This window comes from Mytilinidion resinicola (genome assembly GCF_010093595.1).
Source record: "Mytilinidion resinicola strain CBS 304.34 unplaced genomic scaffold BDZ99scaffold_40, whole genome shotgun sequence".
Classification (NCBI taxonomy): Eukaryota; Fungi; Ascomycota; class Dothideomycetes; order Mytilinidiales; family Mytilinidiaceae; genus Mytilinidion; species Mytilinidion resinicola.
Genome location: NW_022985476.1, coordinates 24,420 through 46,580, shown reverse-complemented (window position 1 = coordinate 46,580; position 22,161 = coordinate 24,420). Strand labels below are relative to the sequence as shown.

General features: G+C 46.8%; 11 protein-coding genes across 11 annotated transcripts; 6 read left to right on the top strand and 5 right to left on the bottom strand.

Annotated features, from left to right (window-relative positions):
• Positions 1–132: 132 nt before the first annotated feature.
• On the bottom strand, positions 133–1,338 carry BDZ99DRAFT_403435 (uncharacterized protein; the record flags this gene model as incomplete). Its single annotated transcript, XM_033716341.1, has 2 exons — positions 133–548; positions 612–1,338. The coding sequence occupies 2 exons, from the start codon at positions 1,336–1,338 to the stop codon at positions 133–135; spliced, it is 1,143 nt and encodes a 380-aa protein (XP_033568321.1).
• A 1,757-nt stretch (positions 1,339–3,095) lies between these two features.
• Positions 3,096–5,599, top strand: BDZ99DRAFT_577636 (uncharacterized protein). The gene is made up of 9 exons (XM_033728725.1): positions 3,096–3,397; positions 3,450–3,504; positions 3,557–3,585; positions 3,635–3,801; positions 3,853–3,971; positions 4,023–4,340; positions 4,400–4,693; positions 4,757–4,891; positions 4,952–5,599. The coding sequence occupies exons 1-9, from the start codon at positions 3,210–3,212 to the stop codon at positions 5,303–5,305; spliced, it is 1,659 nt and encodes a 552-aa protein (XP_033568320.1). The 5' UTR covers positions 3,096–3,209; the 3' UTR covers positions 5,306–5,599.
• A 157-nt stretch (positions 5,600–5,756) lies between these two features.
• Positions 5,757–7,068, bottom strand: BDZ99DRAFT_469685 (alpha/beta-hydrolase). Its single transcript, XM_033721556.1, has one exon. The coding sequence runs from the start codon at positions 7,001–7,003 to the stop codon at positions 6,161–6,163; it is 843 nt and encodes a 280-aa protein (XP_033568319.1). The 5' UTR covers positions 7,004–7,068; the 3' UTR covers positions 5,757–6,160.
• A 483-nt stretch (positions 7,069–7,551) lies between these two features.
• Positions 7,552–8,587, top strand: BDZ99DRAFT_528464 (uncharacterized protein; the record flags this gene model as incomplete). Its single annotated transcript, XM_033726373.1, has 3 exons — positions 7,552–7,604; positions 7,839–8,253; positions 8,309–8,587. The coding sequence occupies 3 exons, from the start codon at positions 7,552–7,554 to the stop codon at positions 8,585–8,587; spliced, it is 747 nt and encodes a 248-aa protein (XP_033568318.1).
• Positions 8,588–8,626: 39 nt separating this feature from the next.
• BDZ99DRAFT_577634 (acetyl-CoA synthetase-like protein) lies at positions 8,627–10,829 on the top strand (the record flags this gene model as incomplete). Its single annotated transcript, XM_033728724.1, has 4 exons — positions 8,627–8,893; positions 8,975–9,204; positions 9,340–9,490; positions 9,613–10,829. The coding sequence occupies 4 exons, from the start codon at positions 8,627–8,629 to the stop codon at positions 10,405–10,407; spliced, it is 1,443 nt and encodes a 480-aa protein (XP_033568317.1). The 3' UTR covers positions 10,408–10,829.
• A 182-nt stretch (positions 10,830–11,011) lies between these two features.
• BDZ99DRAFT_430011 (uncharacterized protein) lies at positions 11,012–11,750 on the top strand. The gene is made up of 3 exons (XM_033717237.1): positions 11,012–11,107; positions 11,158–11,220; positions 11,272–11,750. Exons 1-3 carry the CDS (start codon positions 11,018–11,020, stop codon positions 11,344–11,346), a joined length of 228 nt encoding a protein of 75 aa, XP_033568316.1. The 5' UTR covers positions 11,012–11,017; the 3' UTR covers positions 11,347–11,750.
• A 38-nt stretch (positions 11,751–11,788) lies between these two features.
• BDZ99DRAFT_504618 (uncharacterized protein) lies at positions 11,789–12,323 on the bottom strand (the record flags this gene model as incomplete). Its single annotated transcript, XM_033724058.1, has 2 exons — positions 11,789–12,156; positions 12,257–12,323. 2 exons carry the CDS (start codon positions 12,321–12,323, stop codon positions 11,789–11,791), a joined length of 435 nt encoding a protein of 144 aa, XP_033568315.1.
• Positions 12,324–13,200: 877 nt separating this feature from the next.
• BDZ99DRAFT_403513 (glycoside hydrolase) lies at positions 13,201–13,440 on the top strand (the record flags this gene model as incomplete). The annotated part of the gene is made up of 1 exon (XM_033716345.1): positions 13,201–13,440. A coding segment is annotated over one exon (240 nt), but the record flags the coding sequence as incomplete, so codon positions are not given.
• Positions 13,441–13,564: 124 nt separating this feature from the next.
• On the bottom strand, positions 13,565–14,641 carry BDZ99DRAFT_469681 (uncharacterized protein). The gene is made up of 3 exons (XM_033721555.1): positions 14,507–14,641; positions 13,816–14,455; positions 13,565–13,749 (listed from the first exon to the last, which is right to left on the bottom strand). The coding sequence occupies exon 2, from the start codon at positions 14,377–14,379 to the stop codon at positions 13,879–13,881; it is 501 nt and encodes a 166-aa protein (XP_033568313.1). The 5' UTR covers positions 14,380–14,455; positions 14,507–14,641; the 3' UTR covers positions 13,565–13,749; positions 13,816–13,878.
• Positions 14,642–15,120: 479 nt separating this feature from the next.
• Positions 15,121–16,909, top strand: BDZ99DRAFT_403447 (cytochrome P450; the record flags this gene model as incomplete). The annotated part of the gene is made up of 4 exons (XM_033716342.1): positions 15,121–15,638; positions 15,932–15,993; positions 16,304–16,643; positions 16,720–16,909. Coding segments are annotated over 4 exons (1,110 nt in total), but the record flags the coding sequence as incomplete, so codon positions are not given.
• A 370-nt stretch (positions 16,910–17,279) lies between these two features.
• Positions 17,280–18,033, bottom strand: BDZ99DRAFT_469678 (uncharacterized protein). The gene is made up of 2 exons (XM_033721554.1): positions 17,431–18,033; positions 17,280–17,380 (listed from the first exon to the last, which is right to left on the bottom strand). The coding sequence occupies exons 1-2, from the start codon at positions 17,934–17,936 to the stop codon at positions 17,353–17,355; spliced, it is 534 nt and encodes a 177-aa protein (XP_033568311.1). The 5' UTR covers positions 17,937–18,033; the 3' UTR covers positions 17,280–17,352.
• Positions 18,034–22,161: the final 4,128 nt, after the last annotated feature.

The following is a 22,161-nucleotide window of genomic DNA, read 5'->3' as shown; positions in this document are numbered from 1 at the left end:
TTTTTGTGTAAGAATATCTGCGGTCGATATCAGGACGATTCGAGGATAAAACGACAACTTTTGGGATACTTTCGACCACAAGGGACCACAGGTCAATTAATGCCAACTACTCAATTCAAGGAGCGGACGGGTCTAGTGTAATGCCATTAATTCTGTGGGCAGGTTATCCAGACCTTCGTTCCATCTACTAAAAAAAGACTCTAAAACGTCGTCCACGTCTTGGAGGAGACTTCTCCTCAAGACCTTTACCTCTTCCAGCTCTTCATTGGATAGGTCATACGGGTGTGTCTCTGTAACGTTGTCTGAAACAATGTGAAGGTGTCCAAAATGAACGTTTCCTTCTAAGAGGCATTCTCTCGCCATGTGTCCCACCTCGCAATCCACCCATTCGCCCCAGCTTCTCCACCGATGGAGCCACGCCATGCTTTCCACAAGCGGCGAATATACATTGATATGATCTCCTTGGAGAATCCTTCTCGATTGCGATAGATCTGCCTGTAGAACATTTCTCCATTCCACAGTATCCATTTGCAACCCGGTTGAATTCGCTGAAACATCTGTAGTTTGCTTTTCTGCGTCGATATCAATGTCGTTGGGTTCTTGCACAAGACTCTTATTTCCTGTCGACAACCACTCATTCGGGCTAACCCGTGGATTAAGGCTGCCTCCTTTTCCTACGTAGATGATACATGTGATTTGGTTCAAGGTTCTGAGTGCGTGGATTAGGTGTCTCGAGATGTCTCCCCAAAAGCTCGGCATGCAACCAAGTAATGCAGCTGTAGCTCCACTTGGCAGTCGAATCTTATGCCAGGCGAAGATGTTCCTCGAGCCGCTTCCTTCCCAAGTAGAAGGAGGAGGTATTGACCGACTCCGCTTCAGGAGGTGATGAACATAACCCACAATAACACAATCAACCTTTCCCATGCTTTTCAAATTTGAGTTCAAAAATAACTCAAGACACTCTTTTTCTGAGGGTAATTTGTAGTGCACTACATTGGGTTCTTTCTTTGTCAACAATAAATATACCGCAATGAGCTTAGCATAATGCCGGACATAGTCGCGGCCTGGGAAGCAATTGATAGCGATCGTATTATCATCCAAAATTGTAGCTGTGGGTCGATGGAAATTGAATGCTTTATCGGACTTTTCGGTATCTGCGGGAATGGCAGGACTGTCTCGTTCATAGCTTCCTCGAACGATGATGCGCGACCAGGATCGTCCTTTAGAACTAATCTCCTGATGGATCTTTGGTAGTACGTAGGCGTTCAAGGAATCACCCATTGTGTGATGGTTTAGGGCGAATATGTCCACGGGTACCCAGTCTCGTCCATCGTCCATATTTTCCCAGCTTTACCAGACGTTGCCGCTATAGTGGGTGGCAAGATACTTTTGGTGGGTGGCTTGATGGATTACTTTGGGCCCACAAAGTACGGTTGTATCCGCGGGAAGGGACTGTGAACCAGATTCAGGATCCTCTAGTGGTAGGAAGTTGCGGTATGGGTTTTGGATGGGATGTAAGGTCGTGGGAAATTCGTCGATTCTGAGGAGGCTCTACTTCGAAGAAGTAAGCAGCCGATTTGAGGCACCAGCACCACCGCACGTAGGTACGTGAAGGTCCGCCAGTTCACCGCCAGTAATTTTCAAAAAGGGACCACAGCGTAGCGTCGCATCAATATAGGAATACTAGCGTATCAAGTGAGGCAAGGTTGAGGTTGGTGGCGATGAGAAAGAGTCCTGATGTTGCCATGCACGATTTGTCGGGTGCAAAACAGCGCGCAATCCTTGGCGTGAGGTCTCTGCGCACCACACCTAAATTTGTTTGACAACCGGTTGGGATCCTACATAGAGAACTTGATATTTTTAACGCATCTTAACGCCGCCTAACTGAACAATTAGTAAGGCTATTCGCACTGTTGTAGAGGCCATATACTAACGCTTTATAGTGTTATAGTGCCCCCTAAAGCTGCCACCAAAGCCCCTAATTCGCGTATTCCTGCGCACTTAACGCGCAGCTCCGTCCGTGTTACGGTAGCCTCCAAGGCGAAGCCCCACAAGCGAGGCTGCCTTGGCAACGTCGGTTATAGGCCCCGCCAGTGCGGCATGGACCGGGTCAGTCCGGATCAGCCAGCATCCGAGAGTTCCGGGCGACCGCAGGATAAGGGCGCTGTTACAAACCCTAACACGAACCACCTGAGCGCTGAGGCACTCACGGAGACAAGTAAGCAGATCAGACTGATAACGCAAGGACAAGCCACAGGACCTCGAGGAACAAGGGTTGGGCGAATAGGGATCCTGGATTCCCCCACGGACTGCTGGTGGATGGGAACGATCTAGAAGACACGGAAAATCTCAGGGCAGGCCCATTCGAAAGGCCCCTTCGTCACGTGCTCATATAAGCGAGTTTTGTGAACATCATAAAATTAACACGGGGACCTCATGCCAAGGATTGCGCGCTGTTTTGCACCCGACAAATACCTCAACTCGGCCGCTTATTTCGCCGACCCTCTCAGCTGCAGGCTGAGTTATATTTTCTGTCAACACCTCTGTCAACTTTTACGGCTGCCCGCTGCTGTGATATCGTGGTAGTTTCAGCCTTATGCTAGAGTACATCTGTCAGTTGCAGAAATTAAGGGATTCCTCAGCAGCCATCGCACTCCAGCTAGGCACCTAGATACAGAATATAATGATTTCTTTCAACCCTGCTTTTTCTCAGCCAAAACCTAAAATCTTGAGAATTTCCCTTTGACGGGTCAGTAAACAAGGAATCTCCGCCCATAACTGTAAGACAACCCTAAGGCTGTAAGCACGCGCACCCACGATATTGTGGCGTTGTAGGACGTAGACTTTTGGCCCTTTTCCTATGCATCGTACCCACAGTGTATGGGGGCCAGCCTTGCTAAACCCTGTCTTCAGCTTTCATGCAGCCCGCCTTCCAGCGCGTAGCTGCAGTGCCGTGGATACTGATCGCCAATGAACTATGGACAATGACGGTCCTTGGCGACCGCACCGAAGCAATGGCGCAAGATGATCTCAGTGGGCATTGCGATTGCTGATACTTAAGCTAGAGGAAGCCCCTTAGCCTTAGAGAGGAGCCTGTTCCACCCTCTACCCTACACAAGGCTGAATCCTCAACAACTGATCTCTCGCCTGTAAGGCTTCGAAACCCTTACCATATTACCTGTTTCTCAACAAGAACATTTCTTGGCAACATGGCTGGACCTCAAACTGCTCAAGGATCGAAGCAAGCTCCGAAAAACATAGCCCCTGCCTCGGCGCTCTCACCGAAGGAGAACCCACCCGAAAGTACTTCTCCCCTTTCTCCATTGGAGGATCCCAATGTTATTCGTACAGTGAATTTTGAAGGGTTGGAATGTGATTCCGTGATCTGGAAATCGAGGTTGACTCCCAACTCAAGCTCTGCTTTTTAGCTTCGCTAACTGAACTTTTAGTGAGAACAAATGGAACAATGGCAAGGTGAACCTAGACACTGCTTTGTCGAAGAAGGTAGGCTGAGGCTATTCCATCACACTGTTAAGATACTGATTCGATTGTGTAGCGCGATGAGCGCTCCGATATTGAGATATAGTAGGTTCGCCGCAGTGTCTAACGGAATGAAGAGTTGACCAGATACTAGCTTCTTACCTACTATCAAGAAGCTCGTAAAATACCCCAGCATGACAGAGAAAATGTCGACGGAGTTCCATGTCCCCAGATTTTTTTGGACGCATACAGGATGGAATGCGAACGGTTTCTTCGGCAGCCATGAAGATCCGCTAGGCGAAAACTACGAAGAGAGCTTCGGTAAATAGCTTTTGTTATATCTTCCAAGATGAGTAATTCTGATAGAAGCAGTGTCGTATTCCCGATTCCTGGTCAAAGAGCTTCTGCTTTCGGATGCCGACAAAGACACCACGATAGGGGATCCGAGGGAACAGTCCAATACGGAGAGTCACAACGGTCCAAAAACCACAGTAAGCACAAAACCAAACAAAAAAACCGGAATAACTAATATCCGCGCAAAGGCACCTGCTGCGAAGAATACTGCGGAGGGTTATGGATACCAATGGCAGTTTATTGCTTTTTTTACTTTTTGGTTCTTACCGAAAGAGCCGGTAACAAAAAGGACAGAGGCGCCAAAGAGCGGATCAAAGCAAGTCGTCTTTTGCTTTGACCAGTCACCAACCATGAAACGTATGCTCAAGGATGCGATTGAGAAGTGTAGCACACCTCTATGCCAGGCCTGCCCTTATGGAATTTTCGAGCCCCTATTGTCAACGCTCTTTACGTATTATGACTGGGCACTGTGGGATTTTCAGAAACCAGTGCGAGACATTGAAAGGGTAAGATTTGTCGAGTATGATTTGTATATGGATTTGAACTCTAAACTTATTCTATCAAGGCGCGTGATGACTTCTCTGGACTAGAGAACTACAATCGTGCCGATATGTATATACGGTACGTCAAGATGCATGAGCTGGCTCGTCACATCATCCACTTGACCGAGACCCTTGGGGTAGGTGCGCGAACATTGAGAACTATGCGAAATGCCCATAGTGTACGTTGCAAAAGTGGAAAATCGGTCGGGCATTATCACCAGATACAAGGCGACCTCGAGTTCTATGAACTGTTCCTCCAGAATCTGCAAGCAAGGGCATCTGCTTTTGATCAGCGGCTGAATAACGAGATCAAATTGGTACGTGTGGCACGACATAGTGCCCCTTTGCTTGTATCTGAACTTGATTGTAACATTCATCAGGCTTTCAATCTCTTCGCTGCCGATGACAACGCTACACAAAAGGAAATTCTGAAAGAATCGCAGAATGACGGCCGGGATTTGACGAACCTAGTCGCCCTTTTGACACTTATCTTTCTCCCCGCCTCTTTTCTCACGGTAAATAAACCTGACAAATTGTTGTATTGTCTATGAAAGGCTTCTCACTTACTCCATCAGGGCTTCTTTGGAATGCACTTTTTCGACATAGAAAGGAGTCAGCCAGATCTATCGCATCCAAAGCGGCTATGGCTATACTTTGCCGTGGCTGGTCCCGTCTCTGCAGTCGCCATAATGTTATGGTACGGATTTCGTAAATGGAAGGCACAACTCCGGGGGATTGAAAACCAGAAGGCGCGGGGAACTCGAGCGAGACGCTCAAAGCCAAAGCAGGAGGATTTGGGCAACTTGAAAAGAGCTGAGAGTTGGTTGGCCCCACCGGGGCAACACAACAATAAGGACTTTGCGTTCGGAAGCAAGACATCGCCCTTGCCTCGTGCCAAATTGACTTCAAATTCACCGCCAAATGCATAGAGTCATGGGTTGTTAGGCGTTATATCTCTTCTTTTGTCGTCGTTTGTTATCGCATTTCTGTATGCATTGCATTCTGCAGGAAATGGATAACCCGTGAGAAATGACTACTGATACTGTCATCTCCGCTCATGTGGCTTTGTGATCTGTAATTTTCTAACAAATCATATGTGAATGTCGCTCCGCTTCGCTTTAGCAGCTTTCTCACAGTATAAGCTGGACATAGAAAGGGCGCGGCCAGGTGCATATTCACTTTCTCACCGGAATTCAGCAGATAAGCAGATAGCTATGTAACATTCCACGTTACCGAATCGTATTAGGTGGCCTTGCTCGTAGACTCTCGTGCCTATGCGTGTAGCCCCCTAGTTCTCTACACATAGGCTCTCCCCCCCAAATAGTAAGCTCCAGCTCGTAGAAAACATCATTCCACTAATCAGGGCGTTAGGATTCCGTCTGTAGGCTTAAGATATATATTTCAGGTAATTTACAGGCTAAATACAGATAGTGACGATGAAAAGCACAAGCCGCTTGACCCAAGACTACCCCCAGTACTCGTACCACACATTAGAAAGAATAATGAATTCAGTTAGTGGTGAGGCTTTTGTACTTCAAAACAGATATACCCATCCGTGTGCATAATTTTATCGCAATCCGAACCCGACGATTTGTGAAAGAGGAGGCTACAAACGAGATACATAGTGTCGCTGTATGGAAAGCAAATAGAGACATAGATCACCAAAAGCAGTCAGACGGGACCTCCATTGCAAACCAGTCTTCTCTGGCCACTCGGCGACGGCTGAGTGCTCCACTGCGTCTGACGGTAGACAGAACGCCCCGACATTCACACGTCTGACGCTCTCAAACATCCTCAAACCCCTCGACCACCTCCGCTCTCTCCACCCAGGCCACCACCGCCCTCGCGAAGAGGTCCGGGTCCTGCCTATTCCACGCATGCCTCATCCCCGCATGCTTCACCACCCTAATCTCTCCAGTCCCCGCTCCCTCTCTAGCCAACTCCACAACCCCCCTCGCATCCTCCACCCGATCCCCACTTGGCACAATCCCACTCTTCATCGCCGCAACCACCAGCATCCTCGCCCTCACCACGCCCACATTCTCCTTCACGCTCGCCGGCTCCAGCATCTTCAAAATCTCCGCACACAACGCTTTCGTGACGACTCCCTTTTGGGAGACGGGCAAATCGGCGTCGATTGCCCATTCGACGACCGAGCGTGGGAGGAGGTCAGTCGCGGACTGCATGCCCCAGAACACCGACGGTGCGATTGGGGCGAGGAATGAGGGTGATGGATCTCGGATGTTGAAGCCGGTCGCGAAGACGGTTGGACAGCAATCGGGATAGTGAGAGGCTAGATGTGCGGCAACGTAGGCGCCCATGCTGAGGCCGACGATGTGGGCTTTACCGTCATGTGCTTCGTTGGTGATGAGGGTGGCGAGATGGCTGGATGCGGACGCAACGGTGAAGGGGAGGGCTGAGGCGCGACCGTGAGCGGGGAGGTCAGGGGCTAGGATGTGATAGGTGGTGGTTTTCCGGAGGTGAAAGATCACTGGATCCCAGTCATGGCCGGTGGAGAAGGAACCGTGTATGAGGAGGATGGTTGGTTTGCCGGTTGGGTTGATCGAGTCAAAGGGAAGGCTCGTATTTGCTGATGGCGTGCTATCTGTATTCGCACCAGTAGACATTGTCATTCATAGAGTTTGAAAATGTGTCGGATAGTATGTTGATGTGGGTAGTTGGTTGGGTAGTTGGAAGTTGGATAGTCTTGTCGGCTCGTGAAATCGGGGATCTTAAAGAGCGGGGATTCGTGCTATTCTATCTCTAACAGGCCTTCATCCACGCATTAAGGCCGAGCGCTCCCACGAGCTATTAAGCACCTAGGCCTAGACTAGCCCCCGCCTTCATCTACGCATCAGGGTGAGCGATCCCTCGCCTTCATTAAAGCATTAACGTCGAGCGATCCCAGGCTCCGTTAGACATCGAGGCCCGGGTCAGCTCCAGCTTCACTAAAGCATCAAAGTTTGGGTTCATCCCAGCCGCTACCAAACATCAACGTCGAGCGGTCCCAGCATCCATCAAGGCATCGAAGCCCGATCAAGCAGAACCTAATTGAAACTCCAGTCGTCATCAAGCATCTAAGCTGAGCGATCTCAACCTTATTAAAACATCAAGGCTCAAATCCACTCCAGTCTTATTAAACCATCAAGACCCGTACTATTCCAGCATCGTCATCATGGCACCATTTTCCAGCCGCCGCAAGTTTGTCGTTGATTTAGAAGACGAAGAGTACGACGACGAGACCCACCATTAAGAGCAGTCGGACGAAGAGCAAGAAGACGACGAGACACAGGACGCAGGGGACTGATTAGATGAGCGCGATGGCCTTGTCGAAATCACTGCGCTGGCTACCAAAATGTAACGCTCCTTATTCGAATACTAGGACGACGGGTATGCGCAGCAGCTCATAGAGGATTTGGGCGACTCGGACAGCGAGACATGCTTCTCCTCTCATTCGTACAGGCTCCCCGACGTCGAATGGGAGTCGGAATTCCATCCAGCAGACGTCACCCGCCCACAAGCCAAAGCCGTCGTCGATTCCGCGCCATTCCTCAACTCTGTAACCGCGGTCGACTTGCCTCATAGCCCCTTCGCAAAATACCTGACTTCATACGTTGATTTCGTTAATGCGGTATTTAGCCACGAAATCTCCCAGGCGTGTTCCAAGGGTATGCCATCAACCAAACTCGGAGACGGCTATCAAGGAGACTGCACTACCCTAATGACCATGGATACACGCCTCTTGCACAGCATCATAAAAGGTGACCTGGCCCGACAGTATCGTCAAAATGCAACCATCAAGCTCATTCTCGACAACCTCTGGACCAATGGCCAATCGGCAATCCCAATCCTGCATCTATTCTACATGAACACGCTGGTATATCGAAACGGTCGGGGCCCCAATGCAGACGAGCTCAAGTAGTTTTCAATAGAGTTCAATTCGTCTCCAGAGGTACTGCAGCCAAAACTCTTACAACTTCCATTCAATCGCGTATCAAATCGACACAGCCTTCCCGAGCATTGAATGGGACCGGTCGTGGAGCAACCATGGCCGCCGACAGTACATGGAGAACTTCCAGGCCAGACGCGTTTCAATCCGGGCAAAGGAAGTCAAGTTATTCTGCAACAAGCTAGATCTCCATATCAAAAATGAGTCGTGTGAAGACCATCCGCTGCGAGAGATCGGCTACCCCGAAGACGCTGATGGCTGACTAAAATCACACCGCACTCACCGCAACTCCAACTTCCTCATGAACCTCGTCAACGCCATCTACACAACTTTCTTCACGGACCGCTTTCACATGGACCAGTACGTCATCCTCCACGTCTACACCTGCCGGATCGCGCGGCTGGAAGAGATCATCTTCACCCGCCTCGCGCAGGGGTATACAGATTCTGGCTTCGGGGTCTCGCATTACATAGCCGAGCGGAGCAACTCAAGCTTAATGAAGCCAATGGCGCTGGAAAAGGGCGATGTCCTCGCGTTGTATACTCCTAACTGCATTGACACCCCAGCCGTAACATAGGGCATGCACTGGGCTGGTGGCATCCTCACGCCTGTAAATCCGGGGTACACGATAGACTAACTCGCGTTCCAGCTTCACGATTTCAAGGCGAAACCTGTCGTTACCCAGAAATCGTTCCTGGAGAAGACACGTGCCGCAGCCAGGAAGGCGGGCATCGCGGACAACCGGGTCATCTTGATGGGTGATAAGCGCGATGAAACCCAGAAGTTCAAGCATTTCAGGGGTATGACCCGGTACCGAGAATCCAAAATCGACCCGAAGAAGGATTTGGCTTTTTTGGTGTACAGCTCCGGTACCACAGGGTAAGTTGCTTCCAACCCCGCATGCTTCTATTTTGGAATTTCGCGATATCATCTGCCGGGCGAAATACAAATGGATTGCTAATTCGTTAATAAGTCTGTACTGTGCCTGATCTATCGCTGACGACTTCTCCGTAGACTCCCCAAAGGTGTCATGCTCTCCCACGAAAATATCGTCGCGAACACCATGATGAATCAAGTTGGCGAGGGAAAGGACTTGAGTTGGAAAGGCGGATTTAACAACGGCGGGGATAAAATCCTGGCCTTTATCCCATTCTTTCACATCTACGTAAGACCCCCTCGATTGAAGTCGCACTCTGCCTCAACAATCACGACCTAAAACCTCGCAAATCTCAAACTAATGAAACCAGGGCCTAACTTGTCTCATCCAACACAGTCTCTTGCCTCGAGCTCGTCGTCATGACGAAATTCGAGTTGGACCGCTTCTGCCAAAACGTGCAGACCCGCAAAATCACCTACACATACGCTGTTCCTCCTGTCATCCTTATGCTCGGCAAATCTCCTATCATAGATAAATACGACCTCTCCAGCCTGCGCATACTAAAATCCGGCCGCCCCCCCTTAAAAAAAGGCCTCACAGACGCTCTCTACAAACGCCTCGGTATCCCTATCAAGCAGGGCTACAGCCTCAGTGAAACCAGCCCAACTACCCATATGCAGCACTGGGAAGACTGGCATGTCCACATCGGCTCTGTGGGCCGCCTTCTCCCAAACCAAACCGCAAAATACATCCATGACTTCGAAATCGAAGTCCCCTTTGGCGAAACCGGCGAGCTCTGCATTAAAGGCCCAAACGTCTTCCAAGGCTACCTCAACAACCCCGCCAGCACCACAAACGCGTTCACACGCGACGGCTACTTAAGACCGGCGACGTCGGGCACCAGGATAAAGATGCCAATCTACATCACGGACCGCGTGAAGGAACTCATTAAGTACAAGGGCTTCCAGGTTCCCCCGCCGAGCTCGAAGGTATCCTCCTCGGCAACGACGACGTCGAGGACGTCGCTGTCATTGGCATCTATGAAGAGGAGAGCGCGACGGAAGTCCCCCGCGCCTACATCGTCGCTAAAAGAGGGCAAGTTTGTTGTTCATCGAATCGCCAGGAAACAGAATAAAAGCCCTGCCCTCCTTCTTTACAAGCTTCTTCGTCTCTTGCATCTTCGTCTTCGTTGGGTAGATACATAATTGTGATGTCTGCACCTCCGCGAGCCAGTAAAACGGCGACGAATCTTCCAATGCCAGAACTGACACATTGTCAGGTTGAGATGGATCAAATCAGGGACATAACGCATTTTCTCCGCCCGTGATGATGCCTTCTTTTCCTTCAATTTGCCTGCTGGTTCGTATTCGACAAAGCCATGGGCTTTTCGAAGGCTGTCGGCTCGCTAGTCGGTTTCGGATCTCTGAAAAATAATGATTGAGCTGCCTATTAAATGAAAATACCTGCCATTGTGAATCCTAAGATTGCGGCTTCTGGACCGTCTTGAACTCGCTCCCTCGCCTCCTTTTGCATCTGTCATGACGTCGAAACTAGATTTTTTTTTCTAAAATAGTTGACTGCATTGAGGCGGTGAATGTTTTGATGGAGAAACAGAAATGAAGTTTTAGGAAATAATGATTTGAAGTTTTATTGGTGCGAAGTTGAGGTCGTGTGGCTCTGGTAGTCGAGACTCGTCTACATCATCATGACGACCTCGCAACGTCACGTCCCCATATCAATAAAACATCACCCCAACAACATGAAATTTCGAAATTGATAAAGAATCAGATCTCGAACGAAAGGAAACACATCACGATGAGCGACATTCAATCGAAGGAAGGCAAGTCGATCAATGAAGGCGACCATGTCTACACCAAGATTCGCGGCGGCCGACATGAAGGCGATGTGAGTCTCCCTTTCCTTCAGTAGATGTGGTTTCTGAATTTCCATAAAAGGTCGAAAAAATTGTGACTACGGCGGATGAGGCAGCAGCCGAGGGAGTCAAGAATCCGCCAAAGGTTCGAATACAAGTATCACCTCCAGCGGTGTCAGAATTGATGTTGAATTAGGTGCTTTTTACCGATCAGAAGGGCAAGGCTGTTGCTCACAATCCGGAGACCCTCGAAAATATGAGCGCGGAATAGAGAGTACAATTATTCTTCACTATTCCCCCTTGTCTTGCAGACTTGGAGCTATGAGATTACCGTCACAAACCTGCTTCTTTTGTCGAACTGGCCCTGGTGGTCAATCAAGCAAGCTTTGCTCTTCGTAGTTGCTGGTAATCAAAATGCTGGTAGACTTTAGCCGCCACAAAGATAAAAATCTGGTTTACAAGGCGACTCAAACTCATGTAATTGTGACTCTTTTGGAGCTTTAGCTCATGACACAATTGCGATTGAAGTGGTGTTCACCTTTGACCTGAAGGTCCAGCACCCTTATCGCCATCTCTGCATCTTCATCCGTCTCGCACACCAATATCCTCGGGCAGTTATTGGCAAATAGAGAGCAAATCACCGCTTCCTCTCTCATTCTTCTCCCTATCAATCTCAAACCCCAAACATTTCACTTTCTCAACAACAGCAGCCCTCAGGCGGCTACTAGCCTCACCAATGCCACTGCAAACACAAGCGCGTCCACTCTTCCCTCCAACACAACCCAATAAGCGCCAGCATAATGAACGATTCTGTTGACGAACGCCTCAAATGCAAGCCTCGCCATCTCGTCCGCATCCACCCGCGCAATCTCCGCAAAGTCGGCCGTGTTGGCGAGCGCCTTCCAGCCCGCGCGCGTGTTGAGCATCTCCTCCGCTTCGGTGACATGAAGTCCCTCCGCACTGCCGCTGCCAGAAGACGCCGCATCGGAAGCGCAGTGGAACACTAGGCTGGGGTCGACGACCTGGTCGAATACAGGGCCCAAAATTTCCAACGAACGGCTCAGTCTCGACTCAGGATGCGCTCATCCCAGCACAGCCATAGCTCAGGCTGGAGCAGGAGCAGCTCAGTTCCCTGAACGGGAAAGGAATTTGCTTAGATACACATTAGAATGTCCATTTACCTATTATCCTTTTGACGAGGGTGCAATTTTGGCCTCCAATCCTCACCCTCGAAGCCCAGATGCGCATATTGGGCCTCTGTCAAAAGGATAGCGACAGATTCTTGATGCACTGAACCACGACTCTAAGATGAAGTGCTCAACACTTTATAGTCATTTTCCAAAGACTTGCTGCTTCTGGAAATGTGTTAGCACGTGACGTTTTGAGATAGTACTTTTCTCGCCTCCATCCTCTTTAAAACCTGCACCATCCGTCCTATTAACTGCTTCACACCACCCACCCGTCTGACACAGTAACCCATTGTAATTTCGGTGCTTATGGCCTCTATTCACCCACATGAATGTCGATGTCATGTTCATCCAGATCCCAGGAATGTTAACACATCCCTCATATACCGAGCCTGCATAATCATCTCTTATTCGGGACAATTCATTACCGCCCGTGCGGCCCCTGGCAAATCGCAGTACAAGACCGCGATTCTAAAATCAGAACTCTATCGATCCATCATGTTAGGATCGGTCGCGGGGATCACGGCGGAGTCTTCGATAAACTCGAAACGAGGGCAGATATAAAGCTAATCAAAGCCAAATATATAGGCTTTTGCTATTAATTGTTTATATCCTAGTAAGCAATTAACGGATACCCGGCTTTTAATATTTCTAGAAGACGTGTGGAAGTTGCGGCTCGGATGGAGCGCAATTTGGAGATGTTAAGGAGATATAGTTTTAACTTAGGTGGACGAATACAAAGGTAGGTGGGTGGAGGTATAAGAAGTAAGTGCGATCTTCTCGTCCTTTGCTCTCTATCGCCTCCTGTCTTCAGTCGTCTTATAGGCATATTTATAGCGTCATGTTGTTTTGCAATTAGGTTTTAATTAACACGCGTTGTTGCGCTTTCTCTCCATCCTCCTTATGCCACAGCCTAGCAGCCATGCGAATTAACCTAGGAAGTCCATCCCTCGCTACCATTAAAGAAGTGCACGTTGGCAGGGGGTTGCGTCTTAGTTAATTCTTCCATCGTGCTGGATTCGAATTACCGATGGCTGTATAATTTAGGTGGGTATACAAACTGTGTAGGTACTGCGTTTGACCCAGAGTTCTGCCCTAACGTTGAAAACTGCGCGGCGAATTGCGCGCTGGAGGTGGTTGACTACGCAAGTACTTCGTATACTAGGTCTCCCGGTTGAAGTACAAGCGGCTGACGGCCTGTGTGGAAGCAGATCTTCATGCGTGCGGCGGCGAAAGCGATTAGAGAAATTCTGTTCCTGGCTCGCCGCCTAATTAAGTATACTAGACTAGATAACACTTTAGTAAGTTTTAAATAAAAAGCTCTAACTAAGGATTAAGAATCTTACTATCGAATTAAATAAGTCACCGGCTGCAACGGCTGCGGTTGCGTTGGAAGCAGTAACCCAAAGCATTTCCCAACTATACTTAGAAAAGAACGCTTTTTAGAAGACCTTTATCCTAAGCTAGATAGTTGCGGATATTATTAACTTTTTTAAATAGTCTTAACCTTACTAAACTCTTACAGAGAATAACGCATGCTGCACCTAACTTACTAGTTCTAGAAATTAGTTCGGGCAAGTATAGTTTGTTATTCTATATTCTAGAGCGCCTTATACTTAGAGGTGCTTGACGGAAGATATCGCGGGTTTTGAGAAAGCTCGACGCTTCTGGGTCGAGGACGTCCTGGTTAGCACGACCCGGAGACTACAAAACCGTCGGGGCCTGCAAGGCTGTTGGGCCTGCGAAGTTGTCAGGGTGCTCTGAACGGTGGGAGGCTGTACGTTGAGTGATGACGGCGCCCCGGCGCGCTCAAGATCTAGCTCTCCAGAAGCGACGAGCGACGGGATGCTCTCATTGAGACGGAACTCGTGAATGGGCTCGTTCGGCGAGATGCCTGCTGACTCGCTCCTGGAGTTGTTCAGCGGGCGATGTAGTGTTGGGAGGAAATCTGGCCAATTTGTGCCTCCCTGGGAGATGTAGAAGCGAGTTGCGATTTCCACCGTCTGATGGGTGCGCTCTGTGCTGTGGTGCGTCGAATGCACCAGGAGTCCCGGTACCGATATCGCCAACGACGTTGATATCATGTGGCGTGCGCGCGGTGAGATTTGCGGCTCCATTTAAGGTCTTCGTGCCATATCGTACATCTTTATATTGATAGCCGTCTCCAGCATTGCGTTAAGCCCGAAAATGGTACTGAAGCTTGGGTTAGAGACGCCGAGGGCACCTTTGAAAGCATCGCTGTACATTCGACTTAGGCTGCCTCCACCGAAGGAACGTACCAAGACTTGGTGGTGCATTGACAGTCATGGTATCAGAAGATCCAGATTCGAAATTGATGGCTAACTTGCCATCGATGGTGCAGTGACCAGTCAATTGTATCCCCATGTTGAGAGAAGGGGAGAACGACACCAGTCCCGGATAACTGGCCTGATACTCGGTGATGTCGCTTGAGTGTACCCTGCACCACGCCACAGTCTCGCCGTTATCACCATTGATGACCCCGCCCGGCGCCTGAAACCTCCACGGGGAATTCACAGCATAAGTTTCTCACGGTCGTAACACGTCATGCCGGTGACTGTTCGTCTGGCAACCGCTGCGTTTCATGACATCTCTCTGCCTTACCACTTCAACCCATCCTGCATCTTTCACGGAGAGCTTCAATCTCAGCCCCGGCCATCCGATCCGAGTTGGCCGAGTCGGTCACTTTGTCAACCAGCTTCGACATCATGGTGCACGTCGACGCCTTCTCTGTGCAAATAGCCGTAATCGTGTTGCTATGCGTACGGCACACCTGAACTTGGACATCCTGAGGATCCCACCGACCTTTGAGATAGTATCCCATCGGAAAAGCCATATAAAACATCTTCTTTCACCCACTGTCGAAAGTCCCTGGACCTCGCGCATGGTCAGCATCACGCCTTCCTTACGCCCACGCACTCTTTCGGGGAGCCATGATCCCTGACCTTCAGAAGCTGCGTCGAAGATATGGCCCTATCCTACGAACCGCACCAGATGAAGTCACCTTCGCCCATCCAAAAGCCTGGGCGGACATCTTTCAACCCCGTCCCCGCCAACAGCAATATCTAAAAGATTCTCTTTGGTGGGGCGCCCTTCGAACCCAAGAGCCTATCGTGCTTCAATATGTCAGCCTGTCGATTGAGCGACTGCGCGAACCAACGCCTGCCGACAGCCCTGAGGGCACTGTGATAAACATATTCCCGTGGCTTAACTATACCAAATTCGATATCTTCGGAGATTTAGCATTCGGCGAGTCATTCGGCTGTCTTCAAGACTCAAAATATCACCCCTGGATTGCCTTGATCTTCAACAGCATCAAAGCTATCGCGTTCCTGTCTGCTGTCAAATTCTTTCCGCTGTTCGATTGACCGTTGATAAAATGCATTCCACCATCTGTGAAGAAGCAAGGAGACGACCACCATCAGCAAATTGTGGACAAGGTGTAGTGGAGGATGAATTGGGAAGTCGATAGGCTAGGCATCATGTGATATAGTCTGAGTGTCTCCAACAGGGCTCCCCTTCATACACCCAGATGCATGCACAGACATCTACCTCCGCAAGCCGGGCCAAGCCGTCTTGCCTAAGGATATGAAGCGCTACTTCAAGGACTTGTGGATCAACGGTGTACCGGAAACACTCACAGCCGACGAGCCCACTCATTCCCCGCGTGCTTGCGCATGCATTCTCGGATAAAGCGCTCAGAGAGCGGGAGCGTTGATCCCGTCGCTCGTTGATCTCTTCGTCGCTTAATTGCGAAAACAGGTCTCGAGGTAGCAGCTCAACTGAGTCAGAAGGGATAGTCGACATGTCAGCCTGGAGCAACGGGGCAACTTTCGACTTCATCGGCGAGCTCGGATGCGGCGAGCCATTTGGTTGCTTGCAGGCTGGGAAATACCATCCCTGGGTCGCACTCGTTTTTGATTCTGTAAAAGGCGCGACCATGTTAGGAAGTGTACAGCAATTGCCCTGGTTCGATGCCGTTTTCCGAAAGCTAATTGCGATCTTCTTCCTTGAGAAACTGAGAGCATCAGGGATTGGCGGTTGAGAAGGTGGATCGGAGACTTGCTGTGGAGCATGATGGCGGCAAGAAGGAGATGTCTAGGGAGGAGAACTATTCGAATCTAAATCTCATCATTTTGGCTGGCTCGGAGACGTCGGCAGCAGCTATTTCAGGCTGTACATACCATCTCGCCGTGAATGCTGACATTCGTAGACAAGTTGAGGGAATGATCCGGGCGGAGAAGGATATCACGTTCGAATCCACGTCGAATATGGAATTCCTTGATGTTGTCATTCATGAGAGTATGCGAAAGTATCCTTCGCAGCCTATTTTCACGCCCAGAGTTGCTCCCACAGGGGTCGCGTCGCTGCCGGCTAGCCCGCCCTAGACAACGCACCCTCGAACCTGCTCTTGTGCCCGAACTAGCGAAACTATAGAGAGCTGACAGTGCTAATGGAGACGACGGTGGGAATATACCAACCGGTCGCCTACAACTCAAAGCGAAATTTTCTAGACCCGATTCTTTTGATCCCTCTCGATGGCTCGGAAATCCAGGATGCGGAAACGGTCGAAGAGCAGTATTCAAGCCATTTTCTGTCGGTCATCGGAATTGCATTGGAAAGCATTAGGCCATCATTTTCGTCGCAGTATCGCAGTGCTATACCAACTAGACTTGCCTACGCGGAGATTCGCGTCATCTTAGTTCGACTCATTTAGAGCTTCGCCATTGAGATCTGTGAGGAAAGCAACTTCTAGATGGATCAACCAGCCCATTGGATCTGGGCAAGGCCTCCGTTGATGGTAAGACTGGCCGAGAGGGTCTAGTAAGAAGATTGTGTGTCTCTAGAGTCGTAGAGAGCCTAATTGAAGTTGATTCAAGGAAGCCTTTCAAAGATGGTGGATCGCTATCTCGAGTCTTGGTCATCCAATCCAATCCGCTTTATCAATTCACAAGTGTTCCTCTCGCATCCTCCCTTCCAGCTCCGCCAAGAGCCTCTCGTTCGTCACAAGTTTTGCGATCTGTGACTGAGATAGAACCGAAGCCGCAACCCTTCTCCTATCATCCAAGAATTCAGTCAGACAACGCAATTGCACTACCACTAACGCGGACATCAGCAACGCCCACTCCCTTTTCGAAGTCATCTCGTACTCCCAAAAAAACAGGTCGACTTGCGAGTCTACCTCACGCCTCTGCAGCTGCTCCACAAACCTCTTGACGGCTATGGAGCAGAGGGTAACAAGTTTCTCGCATGGTATCAGTGTCTCCACGCGTGTAATGCACTCCAGACACTTCAGCAACCGCTGACAGCACGTTACCGCCTCTTGGCGGCTCGCAAGTGCCGCGGCCGGCGTAGATCCCTGAGTTGTCGTGATCGCCATATCCACATCTTCGAGCAGGAAAATTATACTCTCCAAGCAGTGACACGACTTCGGTGTTGGCTGCGGGGTAGGCATAGCTGTTTCGAATTGTTGTGGCGAGTGGTGGAATGGTGCCAACTCGAAGCGCATATTCAACTCCGGACTTCGACTACTAAGCGATGATGAATGAGGGCATCCTGGGCTGGTAGATTTTGAGGAAGCGGGCTCTCCCGGTATTTCGTAGCCCCATTCAGGATCGTTGATGGGAGGGTGGTTTAGTAGATATGGGTAAATCATGTTTGTGAGCTTCAGGCAACTAAAGAGAGTTTTTGACTAAACGCACCCTGTGAGAACGTGGAATCCAAGCCGCTGCCAAGATCTTTAAATAGGTTAGCCGATTGATCGAGTCCATGCTCTAGCGCTAGCATTTCCGCATGTTGTGGGTTTTGAGGTTATGGAATATTTTCTGAGCGTTCTGGGACACTCAGGTTGAAAACTGGCTCTGATTTCTATCGGTGTCTAGCGAATTGTATATATACTAGAGGAAGGAAAGGGGTCACCCCCAGGGTGGCGCGCTAGTAAGTTCAGATGAGCCCTGCACAGCTGAGGCTTCAGCTCGGTTCTCTACAGCTGAGATTTCAGCTGGGTTCTCTACAGCTGATGTTCGGAGAGTGGCTTTCTGGCATGTGAGTTGTTGATCCTAGGTTGTAGTGCTGCAACCTGAGTGGGACAGTCCCTTCTTGAAGCAGCATCTATCTAGAGCCACGGGTACAGACATAGATAGAGGTAGATCTGGTTCAATAGACCCAGAAGCTGATAAATAAGCTACTCTCTTCCGACCTCTTAATAGTTTGCCGTGGTTAAACTCTGTGTATGTGCAAGTTCGTGAGAGCGCCTTGCATCTCGTACAGCCATCTCCGTCTTTGCGGCACCTGAGCTAGAGAACAGCGAGATACGGCAGTAATATCTTTTATGCAAGAGCTAGACTCACCTTCTTTCGTCGGTAACGGTTACATGCCGAGCTTTGAAACCCGTCGAAACTATATCCTTTCTCAATGAACTAAATGAGAGCTTAGCATTTAAGCAGAAGACTTAGTCTAATGAGTCTTCCTCTTGAAGTGAGTGAGGGAACCGAAAACGAACTTCCTCACTCTCTAAAACTCTTGAAGCAACCGGAAAGAGATTATCAGCCTTCCTACGAGCTCATGAGACGTTGAATCGAACGGAAGAACCCATGAAGGAGACTAAGGGGTGCCATCGCAACCTCTGCCCCATTTTTCAAGGCTAGGTCCGATTTACTAATAGTCCTTCCCTTTGGAGAATACTCTGTATACGGCCCATCTGCTGGCACGATACAACATACTCGAGGTTGACTATGGCCATTGGCACAACAGATCTACATCGGATTTGGGGTAACGTGCAACACAAGCGAGCGGGCCACCGCATCACCGGAACGCGCTCCGTTAACTTTCAACTATCATGCCTCAACAACACAACGCGCAACCAGTCCAAAGCGAAGGCCTAATATATCTAGCTATCTTAGCAATTAATAAGAACCAAATTCAAAGCAAGCGACAAGCTGCAACAACCTTCCAAGTCCCTAGAAGCACGCTTCAACACCAACGCACCGGAACAACCACTTAACGCGATTATAAGCCTAATTTAAAGAAGCTTATAAAACCGGAGGAATTAGTTATTATTAAGTATATACTTAATCTAGATTTATAAGGGTTTGCGCCTAGCTTAAATATTATAAAAGATATAGCTAATAAGCTATTTAGAGAGTGCGGTGCTGGTTAGGTTAGTAAAAACTAGCTATATAACTTTATTAAGCGGACTAATAAGCTTTAAATATAGTTTAATTAAAAGTATAATTACTAGAAAGCTCTATATAAAAATCTAAGGATTATTGCGCTATAGTTTAAGCTTATATATAATATAAAGGCGAAGTATAGTATTATAAATAACGTATTTTATAAGTAAGCAGGCTACCTAAGTAAACGGGCCACCCTATTACTAAAACGCGATGTAAAATATAAATTGCTCTATAACGCTAATAAATATTAACTTAATATAACTTATAGTCTAATCTATAATAATTTCCTTATCTTTTTAATATATATAAGCGTTATATCCTGTCTTGCTATAGCGTTTATAGCGCGCTTACTGCCGTATACTTCCACCCGGGTGCCTTCTATTTTAATATATTTCGCCCTTAATTTGTTTATTAGCTTCCTTTTAAGCAATTATTTTAGAGCCCTATACCTTTATTAGAACTTTTTACCTCTAAATTTGCTTTTTTTTACGCTTTCTATACTTTATAGCGGCCTTATTTACCTTTTAAAGGCTTATAACCTAATTATATAATAATATAGCCCTATATATCTATACTTTAGCACCTTTAATAAGTAAATTAAGCAACTTAAAAATTATAGTAGAAGAGCTATTTTAATATATTTAAATATAATTATAAATTAATACTAATTAAGAGCCTAGCTTAAAAGTATTACTTAGTGTTTTTAATTTCTATTAAGCTTTTATAGCGGCAGGCAACAGTATATAAAGTATAATATTAAGCTTTAAAAGTACTACCTCTAGATTAAGCAGTATAAGGCTAGCGCTTTAAAAACTTATACAGATATTACTTTTTATAAATAAGTTGTTAAATACTACTTTAAAAGCTAGTAGGAACTTAAGCTTTATAATATAGTTAATATAGTTGCGCACTAGATCCTTAATTTAGCAACTATATACTTTTTTTAACAGCGCAAAATAGCCTATATTAAGCGGCTATAATAGATATAAAGCGTGCAGCAGTATATATAGTATAATAATATTATTCTTTTTATAAAGCTTTTTAAATTAAAGTAAGTTATAGCTTTTATAGCCGTCTAAAATAAGCAGGTAATATATACCTATAGTGCGGTCCTTTATATATATATTAAAATATTATAGCTATATAATACTAAGCTTATTTATTATCTAGCTATTATTACTTACTGCTATAGCCTAGTTTAGTAGTATATTGCTGCCCTTATATTATATAGAAAAGTAGTACTTACCTGCAAGGATAATAAATAGCAGGATTACCTACTTATAAGTATTAATAGCCTTAATTATAGTAGCCTACTTACAATTACCTAGTTATATAGCTTTTAGTTAATTTTGTCTTTTAGAGCCTATAATAACTACTCCTATTAAAATAACACCTATCTAGAAGCCGGTTTTATTAAAGTTATAGAAGTTGTTATCTATAATACTATACTTCGCCTTTATATTATATATAAGCTTAAACTATAGTATAATAATCCTTAGATTTTTATATAGAGCTTTCTAATAGTTATACTTTTAATTAAACTATATTTAAAGCTTATTATTATTATTATTATTATTATTATTAGGTTCTATTAGGCCGATTTAGCTCCTATTAGGGTTTATACGGCGGTGCTATATAGGTTTATTTATAAGGGGAAACCGTTCGCTCTATAGCGGTCGGGTAAAAACCTTATTTTTTATAGTATATAACGCCTTACGTTCCTTTTATTTCTGCGCGGCTATAGGGGACGTATGGCAGCTCTATAAGTATTACTATAGAGTAAGCTATCTTAATATATTTTCTAGAATTAATCCGGTGTCTATAGGCCCTAGGTTCTAGGGTTATATAGTATCTAGAAGGTTAGTAAAGTCCGGGGTTTATATTAGGGCGCGCGTGCCTTTACTATATACGCGTGCCCTTTTTCTTAAAAGCTAAGGTATTAAATTAAAGGATAATAGGAAATTAGGGGGGTTGCCCTATTATAGGTATACCTATAGTTATATAATATATATATATATATATATAGTTCTATTTTTAGGGCGTAGCTATATAAGTTAGCTAGCTATATAGCTAGCTTTTTTATTACTATCTCTCTAGCTATAAAAAGGTAGGGTAGAAGGTTTATTTAGTGCAGGAACTATTATAAAACGGCCTTATTTCCCTTATAGTCTTTATATAGCTGTATATACGTTTTTATTCTAGCCTTAAAAAATATATCGCCTCTGCTATTACGGTGTTATTTATAGTATATTACTACGTGCTTTAAAGACTATAGTATATACCTGCAGAGGTATATAGGTAAAGGGTAATTAGGCACCTTTATATAGTGTAGGTATATATTAAGCCCTATATATTCCGTTTATAGAAGCGTAATAATTAAGCTTTCTACTTTTATAAGCTTATAGTATTTAGTTACCTAATTTTTATTTTATTTTATATTAAGGGCCGGTGTAAAAGAGCCCCTTTATTTCTTTCTATAGGCCTTTTATTCGTTTTTCTACTTTTCCTTATATACTTCCTATATTACTCCTTATTTTAAAAGCTTATATAAGTTATCTAACTGCCCTTTATACCTTAGGGCTAGTGCTATAGCCTTAACCGCGAGCCTCTTTAGTATATTACGCCGGCTTAGCTTATATTTAGGCGTTTTCCTAGGCTTTAAAGCTTATTAGTCTGCTTAATAAAGTTATATAGCTAATTCTTACT

What these genes read in the sequence shown, in the direction of transcription:
- BDZ99DRAFT_577636 (XM_033728725.1), top strand. Translation starts at nt 3,210, where the DNA reads ATGGCTGGACCTCAAACTGCTCAAGGATCGAAGCAAGCTCCGAAAAAC. An exon ending in TCCGTGATCTGGAAATCGAG is followed by an intron (nt 3,398 to 3,449) that starts GTTGACTCCCAA and finishes CTGAACTTTTAG; the next exon opens with TGAGAACAAATGGAACAATG. An exon ending in ACACTGCTTTGTCGAAGAAG is followed by an intron (nt 3,505 to 3,556) that starts GTAGGCTGAGGC and finishes TCGATTGTGTAG; the next exon opens with CGCGATGAGCGCTCCGATAT.
- BDZ99DRAFT_469685 (XM_033721556.1), bottom strand. Translation starts at nt 7,003, where the DNA reads ATGTCTACTGGTGCGAATACAGATAGCACGCCATCAGCAAATACGAGC.
- BDZ99DRAFT_430011 (XM_033717237.1), top strand. Translation starts at nt 11,018, where the DNA reads ATGAGCGACATTCAATCGAAGGAAGGCAAGTCGATCAATGAAGGCGAC. An exon ending in GCGGCCGACATGAAGGCGAT is followed by an intron (nt 11,108 to 11,157) that starts GTGAGTCTCCCT and finishes TTTCCATAAAAG; the next exon opens with GTCGAAAAAATTGTGACTAC. An exon ending in GAGTCAAGAATCCGCCAAAG is followed by an intron (nt 11,221 to 11,271) that starts GTTCGAATACAA and finishes ATGTTGAATTAG; the next exon opens with GTGCTTTTTACCGATCAGAA.
- BDZ99DRAFT_469681 (XM_033721555.1), bottom strand. Translation starts at nt 14,379, where the DNA reads ATGGAGCCGCAAATCTCACCGCGCGCACGCCACATGATATCAACGTCG.
- BDZ99DRAFT_469678 (XM_033721554.1), bottom strand. Translation starts at nt 17,936, where the DNA reads ATGATTTACCCATATCTACTAAACCACCCTCCCATCAACGATCCTGAA. An exon ending in GTCGACCTGTTTTTTTGGGA is followed by an intron (nt 17,381 to 17,430) that starts GTACGAGATGAC and finishes TGTCCGCGTTAG; the next exon opens with TGGTAGTGCAATTGCGTTGT.